Source organism: Branchiostoma belcheri, unplaced genomic scaffold, assembly GCF_001625305.1.
Source record: "Branchiostoma belcheri isolate BF01 breed outbred unplaced genomic scaffold, Haploidv18h27 scaffold10, whole genome shotgun sequence".
NCBI lineage: Eukaryota > Metazoa > Chordata > Leptocardii > Amphioxiformes > Branchiostomatidae > Branchiostoma > Branchiostoma belcheri.
The window spans coordinates 3,747,030-3,773,534 of NW_017802380.1; the positions used below are offsets into that span (position 1 = coordinate 3,747,030).

The 26,505-nt window shown below is 44.4% G+C and overlaps 3 protein-coding genes across 3 annotated transcripts; 2 read left to right on the forward strand and 1 right to left on the reverse strand.

Annotated features, from left to right (window-relative positions):
- Window positions 1–882: 882 nt before the first annotated feature.
- Window positions 883–11,823, forward strand: LOC109470734. The gene is made up of 3 exons (XM_019769801.1): window positions 883–1,607; window positions 4,022–4,273; window positions 11,334–11,823. The coding sequence occupies exons 1-3, from the start codon at window positions 1,008–1,010 to the stop codon at window positions 11,787–11,789; spliced, it is 1,308 nt and encodes a 435-aa protein (XP_019625360.1). The 5' UTR covers window positions 883–1,007; the 3' UTR covers window positions 11,790–11,823.
- Window positions 11,824–11,962: 139 nt separating this feature from the next.
- Window positions 11,963–16,165, forward strand: LOC109469144 (D-beta-hydroxybutyrate dehydrogenase, mitochondrial-like). Its single transcript, XM_019767548.1, has 8 exons — window positions 11,963–12,010; window positions 12,545–12,734; window positions 12,863–13,087; window positions 13,371–13,523; window positions 14,852–14,957; window positions 15,208–15,313; window positions 15,492–15,623; window positions 15,992–16,165. The coding sequence occupies exons 1-8, from the start codon at window positions 11,963–11,965 to the stop codon at window positions 16,163–16,165; spliced, it is 1,134 nt and encodes a 377-aa protein (XP_019623107.1).
- A 104-nt stretch (window positions 16,166–16,269) lies between these two features.
- Window positions 16,270–25,118, reverse strand: LOC109469151 (DALR anticodon-binding domain-containing protein 3-like). The gene is made up of 14 exons (XM_019767561.1): window positions 24,930–25,118; window positions 23,446–23,771; window positions 22,572–22,903; window positions 22,335–22,373; window positions 22,113–22,198; window positions 21,830–21,934; window positions 21,506–21,585; window positions 21,263–21,321; window positions 20,797–20,879; window positions 20,548–20,677; window positions 20,145–20,203; window positions 19,809–19,913; window positions 18,839–18,907; window positions 16,270–16,931 (listed from the first exon to the last, which is right to left on the reverse strand). Exons 1-14 carry the CDS (start codon window positions 25,116–25,118, stop codon window positions 16,812–16,814), a joined length of 1,782 nt encoding a protein of 593 aa, XP_019623120.1. The 3' UTR covers window positions 16,270–16,811.
- Between the last annotated feature and the right edge of the window lie 1,387 nt (window positions 25,119–26,505).

The window sequence follows — 26,505 nt, forward strand, 5'->3', positions numbered from 1 at the left end:
GAAAAATAACACCGGACCAACTCGCAGGGCATGTTACATTACAATTTTACTAGCTCTTTCCAGCCGCTTCCCGAAGCCTGGTAGAGGCTGGTAGAGGCTAATGTTCAACTGCAAAACCGACTCGCTAATCTCCAAGCAGATCCTGCGGTTACAAAGCCAAGCAGTGTCTGTTAGCAAGTAGCCATTAATTAGCTTTTGGTGACTAATGGTCACAGCTTGGCCAATGGTTACTGCCTTGCCTCGGAGGATCATTATAACACAGGTAAAACTCAGTGAATAGTTTCGTATACTCGCGTGAAATTTGGTGTCCACTGGAGACACCAACCACAACATGAAATCCCTGATGCCTCACAAAACTGTCTGTGGGGTCGGACAAGAAAAACATGACACGGATCACAGTCCCACGGGACTTCTTACCAAATGGGGTTTTCCGTCATCTAGTTAGGGACTAGCCATTAACTGTATCGGCGGGGTTGGCGCTGGGGCCTGTGAGAACCAAGTCGTCATTGAACATTGCTGGTGGACACAGTTACTAAGGTGCAGCTACAGGGGAAACGTAACAATATAACTGTTACCTATAACAAGTCGTTCGGTCAACTGGAAATGGAATTTTGGACTGTCCGTCAATTCATAATCGTCTTGTGTGACGTCTTGTGTGTTCAATGACAAGTCTGGGATATGTGGATTCCTCCATCCCTTCGAAGATAAAATGGACGGTCCCCTATCTAGCACAGTAAGTGTAGAGGAGGGGACGATTCAGTGTAAGTGCTGACAGACACAGGCAGGGCGAGCTAATGTGTACGTGCAGCCGTGTCCGTGTGTATATATATATATATATATAGAAGACTGTTAGACTCCGTGTGTGGGTCTTTAGTTCAGCAATAGATATATCTAGAAGGGGAGTGCGGAAGGTTTCTTCGATCTGGGCTGACCTGCGGAAAAATGTCATCTTCTCGGTTGCCAAGTCTTGTGTATGCCTAAAAAAACGCCCGGACCAGTCGTCAAATATGTTCGCGTGGCTCTTTTGCTCCGCGCGGGACGTGGAAGGTTCCCGGGTCCTTTTCTCAAGTACGTTCCTAGCGAGATGTCTGTTTGCTTTCCTGGCGTGTGAACGTGCGGTGACCGCTGGCGGCGGGCAGAACGGGAAAGCCGGGCCGGGGAGCGGCGCGTTCCGAGCCGGCGGGCTGTACCAGGCGTCCCGCCCGAGACCCGTCCTCGTGCTCGGCGGCACAGGCTTCGTCGGCGGCACGGCGGTCCGACTCCTCATCAAGTCCGGGGAATTCGACGTCACGGTCGTCACCAGGGGAAACTGGCCGTGGGATTCGAAGGCGCTGATTCAACCCCACGTCCGCCACGTCGTCTGCGACCGGACGTTCGCGTTCGGACTCTCCGACTGTCCGGCCTTGACCCTCATCCTCAGGAACACCACCTTCGAGGCTGTGCTGGACTTCAACACGTTTTCCGGAGAACAGATGCTGGATTCCGTATCCGTCGTGAAGAACAGGGTTTCCGGATTCTACCTGTACGTTAGCAGTGATTCCGTGTACGACGTCTGCGACAGACGACACCTCGGGCCGACGCGGGAAACGGACGCCGTGAGGCCGAAGGTCAGTCTGTGTAGCCGCTACCAGATCCTACCAGGCTCCGGGAAGCGGCTGGAAAGAAGAAATTGGCCAAATAGAGAGATAACATGCCAGCGGAGATGGTCCGCTTAAGAGTACAGTTTGCCGAATTTGTATTATTTGGCCAATTTCTACTCTTTCCAGCTACGTCCCGAAACCAGGCCTCAGATTAAGCCTGTGTGTCTTTATCAGAACTTGCCAATCTCCAAGCAGATGTTGTAAGAGAAAAAAATCACCGTTTTCTTGCTGATTTTGAAACGTTGCCATATTTTTTCCTTCCCAACATATGTTCGGAGGCAAGTTATTTGCCAGCCCGAGTTGGCCGGTGCGCCTTATTATTGTCAGCTTGAATTGGTCCAAATTGGTTAAATCCAGGCCACCGACTTGTAAGGTCAGTAGGCTGAAGTCTTTAATGCGCTATGCAGGTCATTCTGGCCTTGCATGTTGTTTTCATAACATCGCCGTAAATTAAAAACACTCTTTCCACCACGGCTATACATGTAATGTTCAATATGTGCGCAAAACTCGACTTGCAAGCTTTGCGTTTTGTGCCTACTTTCTTTGAAACATATAAACATTTGATTGAATGTGAATTTTTTTTACGAAAAAAATTAGTTTCACCGCGAATACAATAGTCCTAGTGTTACGCCTCTGTGAATCGCGGAACGACAGTTTTATTTTTGCGGTTTTCGTGTTGACATCTCCACCATGAATTTATGACACCGTGACTAGGTCTTCCTTGTAAAACTACCAGTGGACCACAGAATTGTCTCCACAGTGAAATAACACCACCGCGAAAGTAAATGTATTTACAGTACAGAACTGTACTTCAAACAGCGGCCACCCTGGTTGACTGCTTTTCTTCTGTCAAACCCGCTCCAGAGTCTCTGTTTTTCCCCAAACTGTTATTCGGAGAAACCGCAGCTGCCAGCGTTCACTTTGGTCGATCCTCTTGGGTATGAATACTAACTATTAATACTATAGTAACTACTACATATAGTAAAGATGTTCTAAAAATAGGGTAGGGAATATTGCATACATATAACACAACATAAAAGTTCTCTAGCTTTTTTCTTATTCCCAAAGGTCGACAACTGTTTGTGCATTGATCAGTATGGTCTACTAATATCCAAGCAGATGTGGGGTGTGTCAATTTTTTTACAGTCCTCCGCCCCTACTGCCAAAAACTTACCGAATTTCGTTTCTCCCAACATCTGCTTGGAGATTACGAACTGCCGTTTCCAGCTGACCACAATGTACCCTTCAGTTGACCCATGACGAGCCGCCGTGGACATAGCTGGTAAATTATTATTATCACGTTCCCAGGATAACTCGCATATCGTTCCCCGGATTAAGACAAGGGCGCGTCGAAACGCAAACGAATTATGACCAAGGTCAGAGGGTGATCACAGCGACACGCTTCGAACTAAGAAAAGAAAATAAATTCACAAACCCAAAGGATTAAAAAGTTTCTCCCCAAGGTATCCATTGAACAAAATGCTCAATAAAAGTCGAGGAGTTGAGATGGTTTATTTGAACTAAATCTGCCACTTTTTTGTGTAACCGTCTCGTCCTACACATATCACAGTTTTACATTACCAAACATAGAAGACAGCTTTTACAGTGTCACAGAGAAATACGTGCTTCAAATGTTGTTACAAGGTCCACCCTTGCTCTTCTGCTTGACGTGTGTATACATCGGTTCTAACTCCGTCCATCCCCTGGCACTCGGCCTGGTTTTCCCTGTCGGAAACAGCCTGACATGTTGTTACGAAGATCAATCAATCACTAGCCGTGTGTTGGTATTTAATCAACCTAATGAGTGTGACTGACTATTATCAACACAGGGCGCTGCAGTTTTGTTTTCAAAGCTGTTTTATTGTCTTCTTATTCTGGGCGAGGGAGAAAAATAATACGACGACTGTTCGATCGAAACAGACTCAGCAAGACTGCTCTATGTCAAATTTGGGAGTGGAAATAGCGGGATGGCACCAAAGTTCCTGTTTCCTCTCTCTTTTCGCTTTCTTGCTTACTTTCAGCACGTCAGTTAAAAGTTGGCTGGATATAGTCAAGGAAAAACCCTTGGTATAGTGAATCCATCAGCCTTTGCAGTCACGTGATCACGATGTATGAAGTGGCCGCCATGTTGGTGGTTAAATACGCATTGTCACGTGGTAGATGTTTGAACGTTCTAAAATGCTCACTGTCCTCAAATTTAACAGGATTTGCCTCTTCGCATTTACTCAGAATCACATGAGGAATATTTCCACTTTTCCAAACTTTTCCAACCGCGGTCGCCATCTTGGATCTGCTCACTCAACCAACATGGCGGCGGCGGCCATTTTGTATTGGAAAATTGTGTCATTTGCAATCAAACGATCTGTTGTGTGAATTGACAGAATCGCACCCGCCAGGATGAGCTGAACGACCGGGAGAGTTATGGCCACTGGAAGCTGCAAGGGGAGGAGCAGCTGATGAGGCAGCGGCAGGCGGGCGGCTTCCCTTACGTCATCCTCCGCCTACCTGACGTGGTCGGACCGCGCGACTCCACGCACAGGTGGTGGATGTACCAGCTGTGGGTCAGATTCGCGCACCTGGTGCCGCTACACCTGCCGTTCAGCGTCAGGTACACCGACTTCAGCCTGGTACAGGTGAGGGAAGATGTCATTTTCAGACGATAGATTGGAAGCTTGAAGTATGTGTATACGTCAACGATGGTCATCACTTTCAGATGATAGCCTGGTCCATTTGAGGGAAAATATACGTCATTTTCAGACGACAGCTTAGTACAGCCTATACAGGAAAATACGTATAGTTACGTCGACGTCGTTTTCAGACGATAAATTGGTACAGCTGAGGTGATAAAACGTTCGTCATTTTCAGACGAAAGCCCACAAGACAGGGGAAACCATGCCATATATATCATTTGCAGATGGCAAATTTCAGGAAGATTGTTGGATAGTTTAGAGGGCACATCCTATTTGAAATTTAGAAATTGTATTTTCCAATGACAAAGACCTCCCGTGTGTCTTTTTGGCCCTAGATCAGGAAAAAGCTTTCGATAGGGTGGACCATGAGTTCATGGTCAGCATCCTGGAAAAGTTGGGCTTCGGTCCTGTGTTCAAGAGCTGGATTGCCACCCTCTATAATGGGGCGTCCAGCAATGTGTTAGTTAATGGTAACCTCTCAGCGTCTATCCCTGTCGAAAGAGGAGTGAGGCAGGGATGTCCCCTTTCCCCTCTCCTCTATGTTCTATGTATAGAACCCTTGGCGGCTGCAATCAGAGTAGACCCCCATATAAAGGGAGTTCACCTCCCGGGTGGTGCTGGAAAAGAGACGAAAATTGTACAGTATGCGGACGACAACACTATCGTTTTGTCAGACGATGAGTCCATCGTTCGCACTTTCCACTTGATCTCGAAGTTTGAATCAGGGACGGGCTCCAAGCTCAACATGCAGAAGACCGAAGCATTGTGGCTTGGTAGCTGGAGGGGAAGGTCTGACAAACCTTTCCCTATCAAGAGATGGGACTCGACTTACCTGAAGTTGCTCGGTACCCCGGTGGGTAACATCCCTCTGGCAGAGGAGGCATGGCTACAGCGGTTCACCAAGTTTAAGGCCAGACTAGATCAATGGCGAGGAAGAAAACTAACCCTGATGGGAAAGTCTTTGATTGTGAACTCGCTAGCGTCAGCCACTCTGTGGTACACGGCCTCTGTATATCCTCTACCGGCGAATGTTCGAAGCCGGATAGAGAAGGAGATGTTTAACTTCATGTGGGATGGGAAAACAGAACTGGTAAAGAGACAAACCCTTCTCCTACCCAAAGACCAGGGTGGAGTTGGGCTGGTCTCTGTCCCCTTGAAGGCAAAGGCCTTAATGTTGAAGACCCTGAAGAAGGTTTTCACTGATCCGCAACACCCGTGCTCCTGCTTCTCCAAGTACTGGTTGGGCCTTGAACTGAGACGAATAGATTCACAGACTTGGAGTAATTCGGCCCCCACTCGATGGACCGGCCGCCCCACTACGTGGCCATTGCCCAGTATCTCAGGGACATCACCGTCCCAGTAGACTGGACAGCCTGTACCACTGCCTCTCTGTACAACACCCTTCTGGAACAGGCAAGCTCCCCGCCTAGATGTGTACAGTCTAACCCGCAGATCGAATGGGACAAAGTCTGGAAGGTCATTCACAATCCGCTGATCTTCAAGTGGGACAGGATGATTGCGTGGCACACTGCCCACAATTCCTTGAAGACGAAGTTAAAACTGAACTCCTGGCGGGGTTACTTGGCCAGTAGTGCTTGCCCTAGGCGGGGTTGCTCACAACCAGAGAGTGTGGCACATCTCTTCTGGGAATGTGCAGTGGTGGCTGAAGTTTGGATGTGGATGGAAGCCTTTATCCACAAACACTTGCACAGACACTTCCATGTATCCAAAACGTTTGCCCTGTGGGGCCTTGTCCCACAAGGTGTCCCGGCTCAGACACGCAAAGTATTGGAAGTTCTGAGTTCTATGGCCAAGTCCACTATCTGGCGTTCCCGGTGTCAGGCCGTTTTTGAGAGTAAGCACTTGACGGGAGCTGAAGTGTCCAAGTCCCTTGCATCATCAATGAGAGACAGGTTAAACCTAGAGTTCTCTCGCCTGGAGCCCGGAGACTTTTACAGTATTTGGGCAGAGGGACACTCCTGGGTTGATGTTGACGCCACGCATGTGACGTTAAAGTTCTAGTGTCCTTGAGTAAACCTAGCCTTTCTGCTAGGTCAAAATAGTAAAACCCAAAAAAATGATAAAATAGAAAATACAAAAAAACGTAGAGTAGCTTTTTGATTTGGATTTGTATTGTGGCGATTGTGTCAGAGATATGTAAGGCCGAGGTGGAGGTGTATACCCGCCTCGCGCCGAATTGTTTGAACCAGTATGATACGTCATGTATATAACATACTTTTAAAAATTTTTGTCGTTTTGCTTTTTTTTGACCTATACAAAGCTTCGTTTGCAATTCTGCCTTACTTTGACTAAGGTCTCTTACTTGACATCTAGGTCGTATCTAGTATGTTTACTGTTCAGTTAATGATACATATGTGAAGCACTCCAAATTTATCTAAGACAGGTTTAGAAATGGCATGGTTCAAGGTTTCAGTCGGTTTGCCCGCACACGTGAACTTCTCACCCGGCCATTTCGGGTGGACGCTCTCTGTCACTGTCAAAGGGAAGTGAAGGGTCTTAATTTGGAGGTCAACAGGTCGGGACTCTACCAGGCTTCAGAGGCGGCTGGAAGGATTAGTAATTGGCCAGATGGACAGATAACATGCCTGGGAGTTAGTCCGATAAGGGAGTACAGTTTGCTGCTGCCAGGAGCGGTCTATTTGGCCAATTTATACTATTTGCAGCCACTTCCCAAAGCCTGGGCGAGGCTTAAGTCGTGCAGGTCCTTATGAAATCATAACAATGCCGTCTCTTTTACACGGCGATTTGATTGGTTCTTGTTGTAAAACAATCAAGGACACAACGCCCCCTCCCCCTCCGTGATCTTTACTGGTTCGTCCCTGTTACTGTACCTAAATTGAATTTAGCTGATAACGACCTTGTGCGGAACGCTGCGGCCGTTAAAGTGAACGCGAAATTGGGGCTGACCTGTGGCAGATAGCTGGGCGACAGTCGCCCTGCTGAGGCCACCGACTCAGAAAGCTGTCGTTACCGCGGCCGGGGGGCGATATTGGCCTCAAACTTCACACCACGGGGAACCTATAACTGTATTATAGTCAAGTCATTCCAAGAATTCCAACCCGGGGCTCGGCTGGACAGGTTTGCTGGAACTAAAAACAAAATAGTTATAAAAATTAATCATGGGCACTACTTGTGCATATTCTAGATATCATTTGTTTTCGTTCACAAACGTGATCTGAACCCTAACAGCGTCGAGGTTGTAGACCAGGAGGGTTTTTTTTTGTGGCGGATCAGACGATCGACGGTCAGAAGAGCTGGCACCGTACGTAATGTTTTCTGTGCATCTTTTCTACACTGAAACGGGGCAACTAGGAAACGTCGCGCCATTCCATCATAACATCTGCTTGGAGATTAGAGACCTATTGAACATTGATGTGAGACTTGAGACGGTTTTTTCCACTACATGCGAAGCACGTATTGTTCCGAAATATTGAGCCCGAGTTGAAGAAAGAAGTCTTTAATTTTGCAACCTACAGTTCGCCCTAAGGCAAGTGATGGATGAATTGTTTAATTTATTGCGCTGAGGTTTAATACAGTTGAGATTCCTGCCCAGTGGGACTCCAGTCTCCCGCTGTCTGGTGCCAATCTGAGTCAGGTAGCCGCACCGGCGTCTGACAAATTAGAGTCACGGGGATCCGATGTACGGTGCGCGGGTTAGAATTATTACGGTACTTGTGGTAGCTTAGCCAGCAGGTCAGGCATGATGAAGGGATAGATCGTAAGAGAGTGATGCAGTGCGGACAAAAGACGGAGGGGTGGAAAAAGACGGATGGAATGACGGACGACGACCGCGGAGGGGCAGGGCGGGAAAAGGACGGACGGACGGATGGAAGGAGGCCTCGAGGACGAATATGGCGGACTATGGAGAGACAGGGGACGGAAGAAATACGGACGGAAGACGGAGGAACTTAACCTGGGTGCCAAACCCATAGCACACTGGACACAAAGTATCTCAGTGAGCACCAGGATATTTTGTCCAGTGTGCTATGGGTTTGGCACCCAGGCTAAGAGGAACTACGTGCGGTGGAGGGACAGAAGACTGTTGGAAGGAAGGAGGGATGGAGAGACGAACGGGCGGGTTGATGGTCGAAGGACAGAAGACGCGCGGAGGGTCGGGGGGGCCAAAGTACGGACGGAAGATTTTTGGGCCCGAATTCGAAAAGAAAATACACGTGCATTGTTTCACATATACCAACGTTTTGGTGACTGTGTGTCGTCTTTGACAAGAAAAGGAGAAGGCTTTAGTTATTTTTGGCAGAATTTAAAGACAAACCGTTCCACGGACGGTTTCAAGGTTTCCGTCAGTCATTGGGGAATCAGTCTTCGAGGAATCCTTATGTCCTCGGGCCAAGATCTGAGACAGTCTCTGCTTCAAAAAAAGAAGGGGGTCTTGGGAAAGGTCCTAAATCCTCTTCACGAGGTCCCCGGAGTGTTTTTAAGGTTTATCTGAAGACTGTGTTGAATGAATGAAGTATTGTGTTACGGGAAACCAGAACCAGCGTGAACTAACAACGCTACACAGGAGGCTGGAGTCCTTCAGAGAAATCAGTAGACAGATTAGACGTGTGTCTGAACTTGGGGAGCGGCATTGTCCTCCAGGGCGCCAAGGATACTTACCCCCACTTGTCATTTTCACAGTGGGACGTACAAGTAGGTGTCCTGCAGTTTGAAAAAAAACCGGGGGATCGCCCCTGGCCTATTCACGGTAGCAAACTTTCACTGTCTTAGGAAAATGAACGTGTTCTCGTAACTTAATCTTCACAAGGCAGCAAGAAGGGGAAGGGGAGCAAAGACAAATACTTTGATAATGTTCATAATAAGCTAGTTCCTCGAAAACCGTGAACATAAAAATGCCACGAGAAAAAGAATCAGGAATTACAGTATCTGATAAACGACGAGGATTTAAGTATACATATTAAGAACAGGTGCAGGTTTGAACGCAGCGGGGTTTCAACAATGTGGTCATGTGGGACAACCTGCGGTGTAAAGAACAATGTCACTTTTATCACGGACAAGAATCAATTTAACAACATGACATTTCTTCCTAAGGCGATGTGCCAAGATTAACGGCTTTAGTGTTTTTAGAGGTTAAAGGAGCTTATGAGTCTTGGCAAGGTTTCTGTGGATCTGAATCAAGACGTAACCAAGATGCTATCAGTTCAGTCATCATGGTTTTGAAAAATGGAAGCACCAAATCGTTTAGTATGTTTAGGTCCTAGGAATCTAGCATTGCATGTGTTGAACGATTCATAGTATGAAGAAATATCGGTTTACATAAACATGTATTTATAACTAACGTGTTATGGAATGTAGGTTGACATCTCAAAGCAACAGAGATATGCGTTCAGAATGGCCGAAAACAAGGTACACGTACATGCAAGGTCAATCTCTGTGTCGAGTTCAAGCGTAAGATAGAATTCTCTCTGGACTCTTCCCGTCTGTTTATTAGCCCCAGACAGCTTGTTTCTAAAAATAGTGCCGACCAGGCACGGCCTTGTCAACTCTTCAGCCACCTGGTTGACTTCGAGATTTTACCCATTTTTCTTGTAGTCAGACAGCCAAATGTCAAGGTGGCGATGTAGGGTGGCTGACTCAGAATCGAAAGGTTCTGGGTTCGAATCCCTTGCGGGACCCTGTGATGTGCCCTTGGAAAAGGCCCTTTACACCTATTTCTTCACTTGAATCATGTGCAAATGAGTACCTAGCTTTGGTTAGGGACGTCTTCTCGGATAGGATGTAAAGTGGAGGTCCCGTGTTTGAGGAGAGCCGCACATCAAGCACGAAAAGATCCCACCATACTTATCGAAAAGCCCATGTGAGCATCGCTGTGAGTGGTTCAAACCTTACAGTCCGGTGTCAAGTTTGGCATCTTAACGAGGTGATAGTCACCTGTTATGTCAAATGTGATAAATCTTGATACAAAGATGTTTACGTGTCATAAAAAAGGGACAGCAAATGTTACAATTTCCCTCCCAACATCTGCTTGGAGATTACCCGGCTGGCTATGTTGCTGAACGGTCGTCAGGCCTCAAGTTCTGGCGGGAAAAGTACTGAAATGGCCCACAGAGAGAAGCCAAATGTTTTCACAGACAATATTTGTGTTTCCGCAGATGACATTTGTGTTTCCGCAGATGACATTTGGTCTTGACATTCAACTCCCATCATGTAGTCGTAATGACCTTGCTACTTGACCTCTGTACCCCAGGGTCACCCTAGGTCAACTCACACGGGCAATCAAACATCCTTTAACAAGGTTGTTAGAAGAACTCCCGTGTTAGCTTTTCTTTTTATCTCTAGCTGGTTCTACATATTTGAAGAAAGGAGTTAGGAAGACAGGGAGGGCTCTGATGTGTGTATACATGTATTTGGAGGTACAGTAGTTAGTTCAAGGACGTTCAAGTTCAAGATACAACGTCCATGAAATTTCCCCTGCTGTCTAGTGTCGACTCCCGTTGGCTTGGCCCATCCCTCCCAGTGCATGCCTGTGTGTGGCCGGTCCCGTCAAACGAAGCGTCTGGTTTACCTTTCAAACAAATGTCACGCACAAAGACTTGACTTTCAGCGGTTGAAGAAAGAATCAAACTACTGTTATTGTTTCCCAGCCGTGTTTATTGCAAGGATTGGAAGACGGCTAAGTGCTTTTGGGTTTCCGTGACCTTCAGGTTCGCCCCCATATGCATGTCCTGTGTCTGACCTTATGACCTCCTGTCATTCTGCCTGTCAACATTTCCTCCACACACGTGCTGTAAACCTTTCAAGTTCATCCCATTTCCTGTGTTCACACAATTCCATTGTGTCTAACATTTTTACTTTCCATTCAGCCTGTCAATTTTCCTCCACCCACCTTCTATCAACCTACTCTGTCCAGACTAACATACACAGACAAACATACACACAAACCCACAGCTCAGCTCCGTCACCTAGTACTTTTGTACCTATAAGTATACTACAAACAGTAAACTTCTGTTTTCCTTCTCCACAGGTAGACGACGTCGCCAAGGTTATCCTGGACATCCTGTTCTCCAACTCCTCCGTCTACGACCAGGCCTATAACCTCGCCTTTAAGGAGGCCTTCACTCTCAACTCCTTCTTAACGTCCGTGGCGAAGGAGCTCGGCGTCTCGGACGTCAAGTTTGACCAGCGGAACGCCGGGGTCCACTTCTACCCCGAGTCCCGGGCGGGAATTCTGGACACAGCCAAGGCGGAGGCCATGTTGGGGTGGAAGCCCACGCCTTGGGAAAAGGCGCTGCACAGAAACTGCGTGTTCTACGAGTACGTGATGACGCAGAGGACGTTTAAAACGTGCGAGTTGAAACACTTGGTGAAGACGTTCGCGTCGGATGTGGACAGTAGCGGCACGAAGGCGTTTTTACACATGTTGAGGGATATGTACGATATAGAGACAAGAGAGCTGTTCTGGTACCACCAGGAGTTATAAAACACAACCTCGGTGGCAATGGACAGGGAGAAAATGCAAGTAGTTTGGAGAGGTTTGTAGGTATGTTGTAGCAGTAGGGTGGGTCGTCCGTTGTTTATGTATGGGCGATGATTTTAAATGTGCTCGCAGCAATAAAACATGGTTGTATCCGTTGTATTTCTCTGTAATTGGGCATGTGGTGTGACAGTCCTAATGGACTGATAGCCATCGAAAATTTGGAGGTCAGTATCCTAATCCTTCCAACGTGTCACTGATGAAAGAATCTTCTAGTAACTATAGTCAGACTAGATTATTAGACCAGGGATTTAGACATTTTTACGATACGTTGTTACCAGTTGTTAAGTGATCACACACATTTTACATACACTATTACTGTTCTCAATCTGCAAAATATAAACCTTCACGGAGTCGCCTATGGACACTTGTTTATTTATTAATCCAGGGTCAAATATACTCAGGTAACTAGACCTGTTCATCAGGTATCCCTGTTGGTCAATTATCACTACACAAAAATTTGGATTTACCATTGGAAGTCAGTGCCAGTTGTAAACAATACTGGACTTCACAATGACAGTACATAAAAGTCATGTCCGGTAATTTCATTACCATTTTTACGTCCGAAATCTTGCTTGCGCTGCGTGTGACTTTTGAACTTTGGCCTGTGTCCCTTCAATGTCGTCTCTAGTCGGGTGATGTTTGAATAGGTCTGGCAAAAGCACGGAGTTGAGATCACTAAAATGTTGACACCACTACAGTTGCTCTACTGTACTTGTCTGGCTGGTATTTCCGCCATTTCAGGCTTGTTGTTATTGTTGCACCACTGTGCACCTGTCCTGTACTACCTGTGCACGGGGATTCTGCTGGGTTCAGTAGGATACTGTCTGGTTCTGTACTTGGCGCCGAAGAGCCGGGTGAACGGGAACGGCAAAGCTGTCTTCATTACAGGTAGGACTACAGGTGATTCCAACACCTACAGCCATAAGCATGTACGTCATTGATTACTCATTTCTGGAAATTTGCCAAGGTATAGTCATAACATTGACCTGCTTAAATGTTTGACTTTCTTACAACAGGTTGTGACAGTGGTTTCGGATTTGGACTTGCCAAACGCCTGGACTCGCTGGGCTTCACGGTGTTTGCCGGCTGTCTGCTGGCAGACAGTGGTGGGGAGGGGTCGAAGAAGCTCCGGGCGGAGTGCTCGAGCAGGCTGAGTACTGTTCAGATAGACGTGACTGATGATGGACAGGTGAAGGCCGCTGTACAACAGGTCAAAGATCGACTGCCGACAGGGTCAAAGGGTGAGAACTTTATCATGACTTATCGTGACGGTATACCATAAACATGACAGCTAAAGTTCGTAGCCAATATGTCATATACATATCACACGTTCCTCATTCTATAACGTTTTATCCTGATTCCTATCTTACATTTTCGCCCTTTCTCTGCCTCAAGGGGACTGGCCATAATAACTTCTAGTCGGTGTTTGATCAAAAGAAGAAACAATTGACAGAACACGGATGTAATGTGTTTGTCTTCCTGAGGAAGCACAACGATGAGCTTATTTTCAACATATCCCAACAGGCCTCTACGCACTGGTGAACAATGCTGGAGTCTGGCAGCCGGGAGAGATAGAGTGGGTCAGCCTCGCCGCCTACCGACGTGTGATGGAAGTGAACACTTTTGGTACTGTGCGGGTCACCAAGGCGTTCTTGCCTCTGATTCGTCGGGAGAAAGGTAAGGGTGTTCTCATTTAGTTACTCTGTTGTATCAACACACGTGCATAGACAAAGTGCACAGGCGAGTTTCCAAACAGCACATAGAGGCATTTTTGGTTAGAATACTACACTGTTTTAGGGACTGTACGATATTTACCGGGGAGGGGGGGCCGGTCGTCCGGGGGTAGCGTAAAAAATTTTTTCCTAGGCCCTCCCCCCAGGTCAAAAAAATTTTTCCTAGGCCCTCCCCCCGGCTCAAAAAATTTTTCCTAGGCCCTTCCCCCGGCGTGAATCATAGGGAGTGAAATTTCGTATGGGGAGGACGAGATTTTGATTGAAAATTTTCCCCGCATGAAGCGCCGAAGGCGCGAGCCATCGCGCCACAGGCGCCACTAGAGCCCGAGTAGGCCCGGCTTTTTTGGGGAGGGGGGGGGCATGTCCCCCCCGGAAAAAATTTTGAATTTCAACCCATGTTTTGCATGCTGAGGGGCAAATTTGGCAGCACAAATTTCGCTGGTACATCGAGCTATAAATTTAAAGTCAGTAACGTTATTAAAGGTCAGTCAGTGTAATCGAAATAATCCTCTATCTAGCCTACCTTTCGTCCACGAACTTCTTCCGCGCGCGTCCATTTTATTACAAACAGGGAAACAATATTGCCAAGTTACGTGTTGTTTTCAATTTACTTTTGCGGGACATAGATATAAATGTTTAAATAGTCCTTGGTTTAAGAAAAATACCAAATTAATCCGTCGACATCCGACATCCACGCCGAGAAGTTCGAGCGAGTTGCGAGGCGGGACCAGCGGGACCTTTGCCGACGCACGCACGCACACCACTGGGAAGGGTGCGTTGAACGGCGAAAATTAATTTTCAAAATCTTCAGACAAGCCTTCCCTACATTTTTGATCGGTATCGTTTCGATCGCTGCGATAATTTGACGCGATTTTAATCCATTTAATTTGGCTGTGTAGTCCAGTTTCGCCGATTCTGGCGAAAATGCAAGATTTTGAAGGGGACTGTGGGAGATTTGGGCGAATACATTATAATAATAGGGATGGATATTATTGGAACGTAAAATTCTGCCGATTCCAATGACTGGCAAATCGCTACGATATGTATGGGACAGACGTTTAATCATGTTTTGAAAGTGTATAAAAACGTTGTAGAGTTAAAGGGATCTTGGAAAAATTTTTTACCTAGGCCCTCCCCCAAATTAAAGTATTTTTTCCTAGGCCCTCCCCCCGGCTCAATTTTTTTTCCTAGGCCCTCCCCCTCAGACGACCGGCCCTCCCCCCCCCCGGTAAATATCGTACAGTCCCTTATAGATGCTGTTTTCTTTGTTAGGCCGCGTTGTGAACATCTCCAGTGTGGGCGGGCTACACGCAGGCCCGATGGCGGGCGCCTACAGCATGACCAAGGCGGCCCTGGAATTCTTCTCGGACGCTTTAAGGTACATGTACTGCCATAAATGCTGTCATGCGTATTGTTCAACACTCAAGAATTACAGCATTACGATTATATTATAATGTTCATAGATTATACCGTAAAATGACATCTTCTGTCGCCATTTTAAGTGCGAGACGAAAGCGCCAAAAAAAAACGACTAATCTCAGAAGTTGTTCCCAGGCTGGTCAGTCCCATATGTTTTTGTTCTTATAAAAAGTATAACTTCTCCAACATACATGTATCCCCAAACACAGACATGAAATGCACAAGTGGGGTGTCAAAGTCGTCATTGTGGAGCCAGCGAGCTTTGCGCGGGCTACAGATATCGTCTTGCCTGCCGTCTTCAATAAGTTCGTTGAGGTACGGAGTCTGCATCATTCTAATTTTGCCAGCGGTTTAGGAAATGAGGCAGTCATTAAGGAAACGTTAGGTTTGAAAATAAAAGTTACCTTTAAAGAAAGCAGAATTTGATCAGTTCAAGCTCCAAGTTAACCTACTACGCCATTTCGTTGCAAACCGTATATTGTTGATTGCACAGAATTTGCGGAGCAACATTGAAGACGTTGTTATGGAAGATTACGGCAAGGAGTACTTTGACTTCAAGATGGAACAACTGAGGAGCTACGCCCATGGCGACCTGGCGGCGACGGATCCAACGCCAGTCATAGATGTGAGTAAACTACATCTCACTGTGGGACTACTACTCTCCAAGCAGAGGCTTGGGTTTGGGATTATTTTTGGCGTGTTTCTAGGCTTTTTATCGGGTTTTCCTTTTTTGCACTGATATCTTCTTTTACTGGGTAAAAAGATATCGGTCAAAAAAAGATCTCGCTGATCGCTGTGACACCTGTATAACAAACCTTGGACGTAACACACCAGCTTATGGAAACACTGCGATAACTTGCACAACACTAATTATAACTAGCCAACATTTTTACTGCATCCACGACACCCTTTATTCATGCTCTATATTTGTCTTTTCTATCTTTAATAGCTGTTGACTAGTAATAAGCAGTCTTGTTGACATGGACTTCACAGGTTATGGCAGACGCCGTCACCCTGACCACCCTTACACATCGATACTTGGTGGGGGCGAGTTTTGAGGACTACTTGACTTGGATGTGGCTGGGCTACTTCCCCTCCAAGTGGACTGGATCCACACTGCTCCTTGAGGGCGGCCCCATACCAGCCATGCTGCAGAAAATTAACTAGAGCATTTCTTCGACTTCTGATCATGAATATTTCTTTTATTTTGTGGCCTCAAACATATATCGCATGATTGATCACTTTCCATCCACTCTGTGCTTAAGCTCACCATCAAAATGCTTCGATCTTGAAGGACTGCCTAGAACTCTACTTCACGGAGAATTGTCGCCTATGGACACTTGTTTATGTTGCTGACAGGTTATGGAAACGGATATTAGGAGGAAAGATCATAGCGTTCTCCGACCCTGATGGCCCAATGTCTCTGTCTGACTGCTGGTGTTTAGTGTCTGAGAACATCTTTCCTCCCACACAGCCATGTGTTTTTTCTATCATTCAAAAAGAAATAAAATTGAAAGAAAACATGCCTATAAAGATAAATACCTGTACTTCATGAAATCGCACTGTATATTAGAAGTCTTTGTTTATTCATTTGGTTAAGTTTGTGGTTTTGTGTTTACTCTAAATCTACATGTATTTACCAAGTTGACCACATGAACATAAAGGGCAGGTGACCTGCAGTTTCTCTTGAAAACCCTAGGTGCCGCAAGTGATCCACCATTTTCAGAGATAGCAAATCATGGCATGGATCACAACTCTGTGCAAGGTGATGAGGACACACCACTCTTTGCCTTTGGGGGTGGTCCATTTTGCATCACATCTGTGCTAAGGGTTGTATCCCCAGTAGGGACAGTCCATTATGCATGACCTGCTGGACGCCCTTCAGAAGGTGGAGTCTGGCAAACATCACAGGCAACAGGTGAACCCTCGGCTCCTGAAAAATAGATATTTTGGTTTAAAGTTACACAATGTACAGTGCAGTTTCTCAGGGAAAATGGCATTTTGTTTATTTCTTGAGTTCATGGTTTTGTATTCACTCTAAATGTATTCACCAAGTACTGCATAAGATAAAGGACAAGTTACATGTAGTTCCTCTTCCACACACTAGGTGGTGTACGTGATCCAACATTTTCATTGATAGAACAGTATAACATGTAATATTTGCCAACAGAATCAATATTTTCCAATAAGGCCATACTGATCCAATTATATGGATGACATCCAAAACGCGCCCCAAAACTGACGCGAAAAAAAATTGTGACAAAAAAAGTTGCCTTCATTATGAAATCTAAGTTGTCAGGAAGGTTGAACAAGTAAATGAATACACAAGGCAAAGTGACTAAAAGAATTTTGTTTTTGGGACCAAATCCTCTAGAGAATCACTTTTTTTACCCTCTACAAAAATGAACTGGTCCAAATCTGAAGTCAGCGTGGGTGCAGAGTATAGGACAAGGGTCACTGAGATGGTTAATGGAGGCAAAGGTCAACAGTTGGTACCATTCATCACCACAGTAGGGGGGATCCAGCAATACACTGAGATGTTCACAGTGTTAAAAGTATGCAGTTGAAACAGTACAGTAGTAGTACAGTAGTAAGGCAGAGCATATGTTTGCAGTGATGAGTTTGCAAAAATTGCAGACATAAAACAACTGCAAATATTTCACAATTTACAGTACTGGTGCCCTTAGATGACTCCATGTATTGACTAGGACAACTCCTACTAAGAAATTAAGTCCCCACAAACTTATAACCTTATAAGTCACTGTCCCATGAGTTAGGAGGTGAGAGAAGTGGTGTATGTAACAGTCACTGTGAACTCAAACCTGGCAGGGTTCTGAAATAACCCTCACTTGTAGTAAATCTTATACAAGAGTGAATGAAAAACAAGGCCTGAAGTTTGAAAATAAGTTTTAAAACTGCTGTAAAAAGATGTTCACGGTTTACTTTGTAGATCAGGAATTAGAGGTCTACATTACAGGAACCCAGGATTGCATGAATGACCAGGTCTAATAATATCCCTAACTTAAGTCTGAAATCTGTGACTTCTTTTATGCAAATGTATTTGGGTCACGGAAGAATCTATGTTCAAAGTAGAATACAAATGGTATAAACACAGTCTCCCATCCAAAAGAAGTTATGTATATTTTTGTTTTACAAAATTAAAGAGGCCCCAAGTAATCTGCATATTGATGTCATCCATAAAATTCAGACTCTGTGGCCTCAGCTTCGAAGCCTAACCGGGTGAAAACATCAAATCAATGATCATAATTAAACGCCAATACTGCTGAAGCATTCTGCCAAGTAGGCTTAACTCCCAACACATTTTTACAACGTGTGTTCATTTCCTTAGTAAGACAAAACACATGTCCTGCCCCAGTGGCTTACCCACTGCCCTGATTCAACAATTTTCTACTTGGCAACATACTGTTTAACCTGATTCAAACTGCAGAAAATTACTGCAGTACTGAGTCTTTAAAACTGGCACGATGGCCTGGTGGGTATAGAGTGCTCACTTGACATTTGAGAGGTCGCGGGTTAGCCAAGCTGGGTCATGTGCCAAAGACTAAAAAAATGCTACATACTGCTTTGTCACATTTCCCCCTGGATCACATAATTAAGGTAACAGACTTTCATATAGCTTTAACAGGAAATTGAAGACACGAAATGTGATAACCTTTTCTGGGACCTTTCAACTATAACTTCCTGGTGTAAATAACTATGCAAACAATAAAAACACAGACAGTACCGACAACAAGACCTCCATACACAAAACTAAATGTTTCACGATGTACAGTTAGTTGTTTTGAGGTGAATTTGAGAAGCAGGTAATGTAACACTTACCAACAGTACTCTCACCCTCCTGTAGTAAGAGCTCAGGTCTCGACTCAGGGCAATCAGGAAACTGCACACCTGGCAAAGAAAGGTTCACAAAATGTGTGAACATTAGCAATAGTGCAGTCAGGATCAAGGTCCTGGGTTCTAATCCCGGACAGATCATACTAACTATTGACCATATAAAAATGGAACATTCTCTGCATTCACCAGTAGACTAGCCCCCTGCAGCAGTGCTTGCACAACTGTGTGGTCCAAGGACTATAGAAACAAAGATGGGGAGTGCCCTATACACTGAAAAGGATTTTGAAAGAGATGAGAGGTTCACCTTAAGAGCAATGAGTTATAATCAAAATTCTTAAAGATATTTCTTCAACAACTCTTTGTGTCATTTAAGATGTATTTTACTATATTAAAATCTTTCAAGCTGTTTCTTGATAAGTTAGATAAGTTAGCAAAACCAATTAGCTGAAAGATCTCACTGACACTGGTATACGTAGATGTATGCATGGGTAATTTAGCACAATGAACATCAACACCATTAAGGACCCATATAGGGCATTACGTGCTTCTGAAGGATCTAAAGTTCTTAACCTTAATATGTCACCCCCTGTGTTTACCAGACTGGGTAAATATAGAATAAATCAAAGTTCCAATTAACCCACTTAGCAAGTTAAATAACTCCTGTATGGAGGTCATTAATCTTTACGACCATCATTATTAGGTCGTTAGTTCAGGAATGCAGGCTGGTTCGAAATACCTAATCTCCATGCAAGTCATGTTTTCTGTGTGAGGCTTATAATATGTTATATTGCAGACACTAGGTGGCCCTGCGCACAAGTTATCATTTTTTAAACATTGACCAAACATCAAACGAAAACCATGAAATATCTGAATTTCGCACAAGTGCAATACGTTCTGCCAACATTGTGTCAATAAGTAGCATGAGAAATTAAAGTCATTTGTTTATCTATGTTACCTGATGAGTGAGTATCTTAGCCCTTGTGTTGCTGATGTCCCCTACAGTCCCCTGTACCAGGTCAGGATATGGCAGGAGGAAGTTAAACAGGAGTTCCCACTCCTCCTGTAGGACATGGGTTAATAACTTATATTCAGCTTGGTCTTAAAGGCCCTCAATGTTACATCAACTTTAACATGGAATAAACAAAATAAAAAATTCACAAATTTTTTTCCAAGGGAAGAAAATACTAGTAGCCTGATGAAGCTAGGTGGCTCAAGGCAACACATGCGAAAGGACTGAGTTTGTAAGAGGGAGTGAGTAAATGAGTCTTCAACAAAAGAATGTGAGACTCACCTCTTCCTTAAGAAGTGAGAAGTCCACACTACTGATGTCTGGAAGATCTGGATACACACCTGAGGTGGGGACATGTAGGCAGGTGAAAAAGTTTTTGAAAAAGTGATCTCGAATCAATTCAGTTCACTGAAGAGCTACTCTTCTACTGGTTGTGACAGAGGAGACAGATGCTACATACAGTATTTACAGGTTCATTGTGCTGGGAAATTACTGTAGCTCTTTTTGACATGCACAATGAACAGTGGACCATGGCTTGACGTCCCGTCCTTAGGACTGCGACCCTTTCCAGTAGCGTGCATGTCAAGTGAACAACAACTATGATTCAAACTCAGCAAAGTAGTGGATTCTACAAACACAGGTACTCCCAACCTAAATAATGTATCAAAATGAACAGGTTCTATACCCGCTTGTACATCCTCTTGGTAGTGTTTGAAGAGTGTGGCCAGCCGTGCACAGTTGTACAGGATAAACGCCCCTCCCTTGTTATCCTGTGGTCCCTCCCCACTCTCCTTAATGGACAGGTCCAGCTTAGCCTGTACAACAGTGTTTGGAATAGTAGATACTTCACGGTGAAATGTCCTTGAATTTGAAATTGAATGAAATTGTAATCAGTGGCATATCAGTTTTTATGGAAAAGTCTTCCTGGACTCACAATGTTCTGACATGAAGTGAAGAGAAGTTCAAACTTGATGGCAGCGGCTGTCATGGCAGTGATGGTGGAGTCCCAACCTGGACCTGTCAGTCAACACAACTGGTGTTAGGGTAAAGTACAGAGACTTTTGGTCTAGCTACTTATGTCCTTACTCAATTTCCGTATATGTAGGCCAACATACAGTATACATGTATTTCTGACTTTTTCATGGTACTGTTTATGTTCTTAGTTTTTACAGTCACTTCTGTACCACAAACTCATTACAACTAACAATGCAAATGCCGACTTTGTTTTTTTTTCTGCACCTGCCACCACCATGAACATATATAGTTCTGTGAACACCTCCATTTTGCTACCGTTAACATAAAGTGAATTACAGTAAACATGGATCTCGCACACTTTGTAATGTTTACAAAGTTTCATGTAGATATCTGATAATCATTATAGTTTATCATGAACATTTTACCTTCTACTGTATCCCCATACTTCAGGACAGAAGCCTCCTTCATCTGGGCATGTCTTAGTCTGAGGGAAATCAAACATGTCATCTAAGTCTTGTATTACTAACAACAAGGGAAATACAATGTAACATGTAGTATTGACCATATGCCATTTCACACTTCAACTTCAAGTAAAAAAAAAATTATGTATCTTGAAAACAAAAACACCTTCCCTCAACTTAGATATATTCTGACTATTCCTACTATACCTCCAGAAGTCCTGTGCTGTCAGCTGTTCTGATGTAGAGGTAGATTTTCTGGCTGCTACAGAGTTATACACTAAATGGGTCTGCGGACAAAAGAAACATTTGTGTTTAAAGTTACAAATATGACGCACGTAAATGACCAGCAAATTCTATACAATTTAAAAATACATTATTGTATATACAATTCCACAGTGTTACCAGTGCACTAGTGGTACATGTATTTCTGCCCTGTACAACATATGGTGTAGAACAGACTTCTATTTCAATCTCAAACTAAAGATACAGAGAACTAGAGTTCAGGATTTTGTGATCTATAGGCTGACTGACCTGACAGGTCGTGACCTCATTTAGGTTCAACATCCTCCAGGTCATGTCCACCTGTTGTGCATGGAAGGCCCTCCCATGGCTGGCCACGTGCACCACAACAGGTGCCTGCTGGAATGATTAAAAAAATGACAAAGAAAGCAAAGGTTACCAAATGAAGCAAAACCTTTATTGAATCAGAAGGATACATTTTACAATCATATGTTTACTAGTAACTGATAGATTTCACATAAATGTAAAGAGGTTCAAAAATCTAATTTGGAGGAAAATTGCCTTATTTAATTACCTTGGTCTTCACAGAGTCCAACTTTAAAATCGTTTGTAGAGAAATGACTTCTTCCATCAGCAGGGTGGGCTGATTTCCCTCTAGAACTGAGAAACAGAAAAGAAACACGAAATCCAACACCTTGTGTTTTCAATGCTGTTTCTAAATAAACTGCAAACTTAAATCCATCTAAGATACAAGCAGAAATGGCCAAAGGTTAAACTGGCACCATCATAAACGTACCAGTTACTGTCTTCAGGTTTGGATCATACCCATCTTTACCTAATGAAACCAGGAAAAAACAATTAGTCATTTAGACTTAGAGTTAACATTTTAGAAAGAAACGCCTTCTCTGTGATTTTCATACATTGGTACTTTTCTTCCCTACTATTGCATAAATTCACTCAAAGGAACAAAATGATATCATGATTGTACAAATTCAATAAGAATTTTCTGTCTATTTTTCACACCTCCACTTACCAGTTTGTAAAGAACCATCCTCAATGAATTTCTTCAGATCTAACATGACAAACTTTTCCTTTCCAGTCAGTCCATCACTAGGATCAGAAACACTTTCCCTCTCTTGTTTTGAACAGTCCTTTGTATCTTCCTCATTGTTTGATGACAAATGTCTTCTGTCCTCTGAGTCTGATATTCTGTATTTAGACTCTGCTGTTGCCTGTAGAATCTGTTCCCTTGTCCCTGAGTCAGACTCAGAGTCCACAGCTGATGACTGGACACCTTCACACAGGATGTCCCAAAATTCTTCATGTTCACCTTGCACGTTGGATTTCACTTTGTGTACTTCAAACCTGAAAGAAATCTGCATTAATGACTGGCAACACTCTTGTAGGACTGACTGAATTTAACCCAGGAACCCAGTAATTTAAATGATGTAAAATTCAACTTTTATATATCTTTATATATGATCTTCAGGGGTTTTTCTAGAAAAAATTAGTATGAGGGAGCAGATCGCAAGCATGGCGAAGGAGCAAAGTGACCGAAGGGGGATTTTTTTTTTACGAGTGTTGTACATATGTATTGTTTTTACATCTTTACTGGAAAAAGATCATTTTGAAAAAGACTAAAATGGTCTGTTAGTAGCCACATACAGAGTAGGGTTCAATTTGAAAATTGATATGAGGGAGCTGGCTGGTAGCATGAGGGAGCAGCTCCCTTATTCCCCTGTTTAGAAAAAAACCTGATCTTACCTCTTCCTTCATAACAAGTCAATGAAAAGCAGCCTGCACTGGCTGATTTCAGCTTCTCGTGAATAAAGAATGTTTCAGACAAATAGCAACCTCATAAACCATGGAGTGAGCAATCCTAAATCCTTCACCAGTTCATGTCTTACCCATTAGCCTTGAGTAGTGCTGCCACATGTGACGCTATCAACGCTCCTCTCAGCTGTACCAAACTCTGCCCACTGTCAGCTTTACCACAAGTCCTGTAGTTCTGTGGTACAAGATTCACTACAGCCACATTGTCACCACTGTTCTCCATAGGCCCATAGTTTGACTTCAGTTTTTCCACGTTGGAAAGAACCTTGTGGAACGTCTGTGGCCGGGAAAGCTTGAGACAGAGTCGACCATCATCTGATATACTGAGCTGCTGTACGGGCAAACTTAAGCTCAACAGGGACTCAGCCAGTTCTTTTGAAGACAGGAAACTTTCAAGGATCTGAAACAAAGGAATGTAGTTCTTAGAATTATGTATTATGGAATACTTCCTTCTAGGTATTGAAATACTGTATTAATTTGGGTGGTTTGTGTCTTTTTATGCAGAGTAGGTTGAGAATTAGCCGTGGACGACTCTGTAACCCTTTTTGCATGATAATGCCGGGTTCATAGTCGTGGAAAGCACCATAGGCCAAAACCAACCTTTGCCGTGCCGGGCCTCATGCAACGGGCCGGCCCCGGTTTTTGGTGTCGCTGGCTTCCTAACGCACTCCCCTGCCGGGCCGGGGGGATAAGACCCTAAACAAACGCAGCATTTAACCACAACACGGCCTCGGAGCACGTAACTCCATACAAATCATCGGCGATCGACGCCATATTGAATGCAGGAATCGGTCCGCAAACAGGCCGGGCCCTGAGTTTACGACAGTTATTTTCAACTCTCCAACGTTCAAGCTGCAAGTATGTGACGTAATTTGTCGTAAACTCAGGGTCCGGCCTGTTTTGCGGACCGATTCCTGCATTCAATATGGCGTCGATCGCCGATGATTTGTATGGAGTTACGTGCTCCGAGGCCGTGTTGTGGTTAAATGCTGCGTTTGTTTAGGGTCTTATCCCCCCGGCCCGGCAGGGGAGTGCATTAGGAAGCCAGCGACACCAAAAAACCGGGGCCGGCCCGTTGCATGAGGCCCGGCACGGCAAAGGTTGGTTTTGGCCTATGGTGCTTTCCACGACTATGAACCCGGCATTATCATGCAAAAAGGGTTACAGAGTCGTCCACGGCTAGTTGAGAATGTGCACGTAGGGGAGATTGACAGGCAAAATGACAAGTCAAAAGGTCGGACTCAGGAGATGAGGTGGATGTGAAGGTCTCAGAATCTCACTGGGAGCCAGCAGAAATTGGTCTTGGTCACAAAATTATTTAATATTTGCACATGTTGTGTCGACTTTGGAAAATATATTGTCTACAATGGGCAAAATTCTGATGCAACGTTGACAAAGCAACCAACAAAAACCCTAACAAAAAAGAAACGTGTTGCGTAGACACCGTACGTTTTGCCGACGTGCTTTTATTACCTTCTTACAGGATTAATAACATTAATAAGATAAACAAATTCCAAGACACCGCCCCTTTCCGCCCCCCTCCCCACCCAACACTCACCGCGCGGTCCGGAAAAGCCGCCTTGACGAAAACAGACGGGACGACGAAATCTCCATTCCCGAGGTTTGTGCTCTGTTTCAGTACCACGGACTGTCCTGGCCTGCTTAAATCTTTACACTGCGCTCTGGTTTGGAGAAAATCTTGAAATTCCGCCGAAAAACGTTTCAGCACACATTCGCTGGCAGCCATCTTGGTTTACCCTTTGACCTCGCCAGTACCCAGCAAGCTGTTCGCGAAAAGTAACAAAGTTTGATGCAAAGTGCAGCAACGTCAGTGAGTGAGTGAGTCAGTGTGTGTGCGTGTGTGTGTGTCTGTCTGTCTGTATGTGTGAGCATGTGTGTGTAATGTTATGCATGTGCGTTTGTGTGAATATGTAAGTGTGTGTGTGTTATTGTGTGCTTCCTATAATATGCAACCAGATTTTGTAGAACTTGCAAATATTTTCCCGACAGTCCTCTAGAGCTCTATTCTAACAGGAGCGTAGGGCCGGCCTTTCGGTCGAAATTCAGAATTACTAACCGCTAGACAACATCTCTGTAGTACACTGTTCAGTCGCGCAATGTCCACGTCATTATCCCTATAACAGTGTTTATCTAACCCCGCTGTTTAAACACCGTTATTATCGTAATGACGCGTCTATTTCCTCCATTAAGCAGCGTGTTCTTATCAGTTTATGGTCTCTTCAACCGTTTCAAACCTTATCTTTCCGTCCGGCAGTTAAACTTACAAATACGTAATGTGCCTTTTCCCCATGGTACGGCGGTTTCATTCGTTGTAAATTCAACGTCTTGTAATCGAAAATGCAGTAGTTGAAGTGTTAGATCCTTGTCGTTGGTTGTATTTGTTACAGCCTACTTGAAAGGAAAATCCTACGTACGATTAACAGATACCACAGTAAACCTACAAAACACTCAAGTATATACATTTGTACGATCGTTCCATTTACTAGTTTGATAATCTCCAAGCAGATCGTGTAAATTTGGTGGCTGCAAGACGTATACGTATCAAATTAGCAGGGCAGTATACGTATGTTGGCTGGCGTAAAAAAAAGATACCAGACAAAAAGGAAAACCCGTGGGATGGAGAAAACTATTTAAAAAAAGGAAAAAGCCGAAGTCTAAACCTCTGCTTGTGTGGTACTATTATGACAAAATTTGGCTACTGCAGCATGTTTGCGACTGTTTACAGCGAGCCCAAAACAGTGTGATTATGTTTGACCATAACCACCATAACGTGTTTACGGTTGATATATGATATCTCTCCGATCAAAACAACAGGCACTTAGTACTAAGACCTTTGAAACGCTGCTATCAAAAATTTCTGAGTACTATGGCAGTAAACAAATTCGGGCACGTAAACCCTGTAAACAGCACTGTGGGTCTGAAAGGAATTTATTGAGAGCTAAAGCCCGACCAGGTCACACTTGCCGTACGATTGTCGCACGATCGCAAACTGAGGGCATTAATTATTGGGGTAGCCGTGCACACTATATAGAGTCACAACACAGGCCAAAGAACCTGCTACATGTTGGCCAGTCTCACATCTGTCATTTACTACCATGTGATGGATGGCCTCA

Coding starts and splice junctions, on each gene's coding strand:
- LOC109470734 (XM_019769801.1), top strand. CDS start 1,008: ATGTTCGCGTGGCTCTTTTGCTCCGCGCGGGACGTGGAAGGTTCCCGG. Junction 1,608..4,021: donor CGGACGCCGTGAGGCCGAAG/GTCAGTCTGTGT, acceptor GTGAATTGACAG/AATCGCACCCGCCAGGATGA. Junction 4,274..11,333: donor CCGACTTCAGCCTGGTACAG/GTGAGGGAAGAT, acceptor CCTTCTCCACAG/GTAGACGACGTCGCCAAGGT.
- LOC109469144 (XM_019767548.1), top strand. CDS start 11,963: ATGTGGTGTGACAGTCCTAATGGACTGATAGCCATCGAAAATTTGGAG. Junction 14,958..15,207: donor TTCTTCTCGGACGCTTTAAG/GTACATGTACTG, acceptor CCCCAAACACAG/ACATGAAATGCACAAGTGGG. Junction 15,624..15,991: donor ATCCAACGCCAGTCATAGAT/GTGAGTAAACTA, acceptor TGGACTTCACAG/GTTATGGCAGACGCCGTCAC.
- LOC109469151 (XM_019767561.1), bottom strand. CDS start 25,118: ATGGCTGCCAGCGAATGTGTGCTGAAACGTTTTTCGGCGGAATTTCAA. Junction 22,374..22,571: donor GGATGGTTCTTTACAAACTG/GTAAGTGGAGGT, acceptor TGGTTTCATTAG/GTAAAGATGGGTATGATCCA. Junction 21,322..21,505: donor ACAGCACAGGACTTCTGGAG/GTATAGTAGGAA, acceptor GATTTCCCTCAG/ACTAAGACATGCCCAGATGA.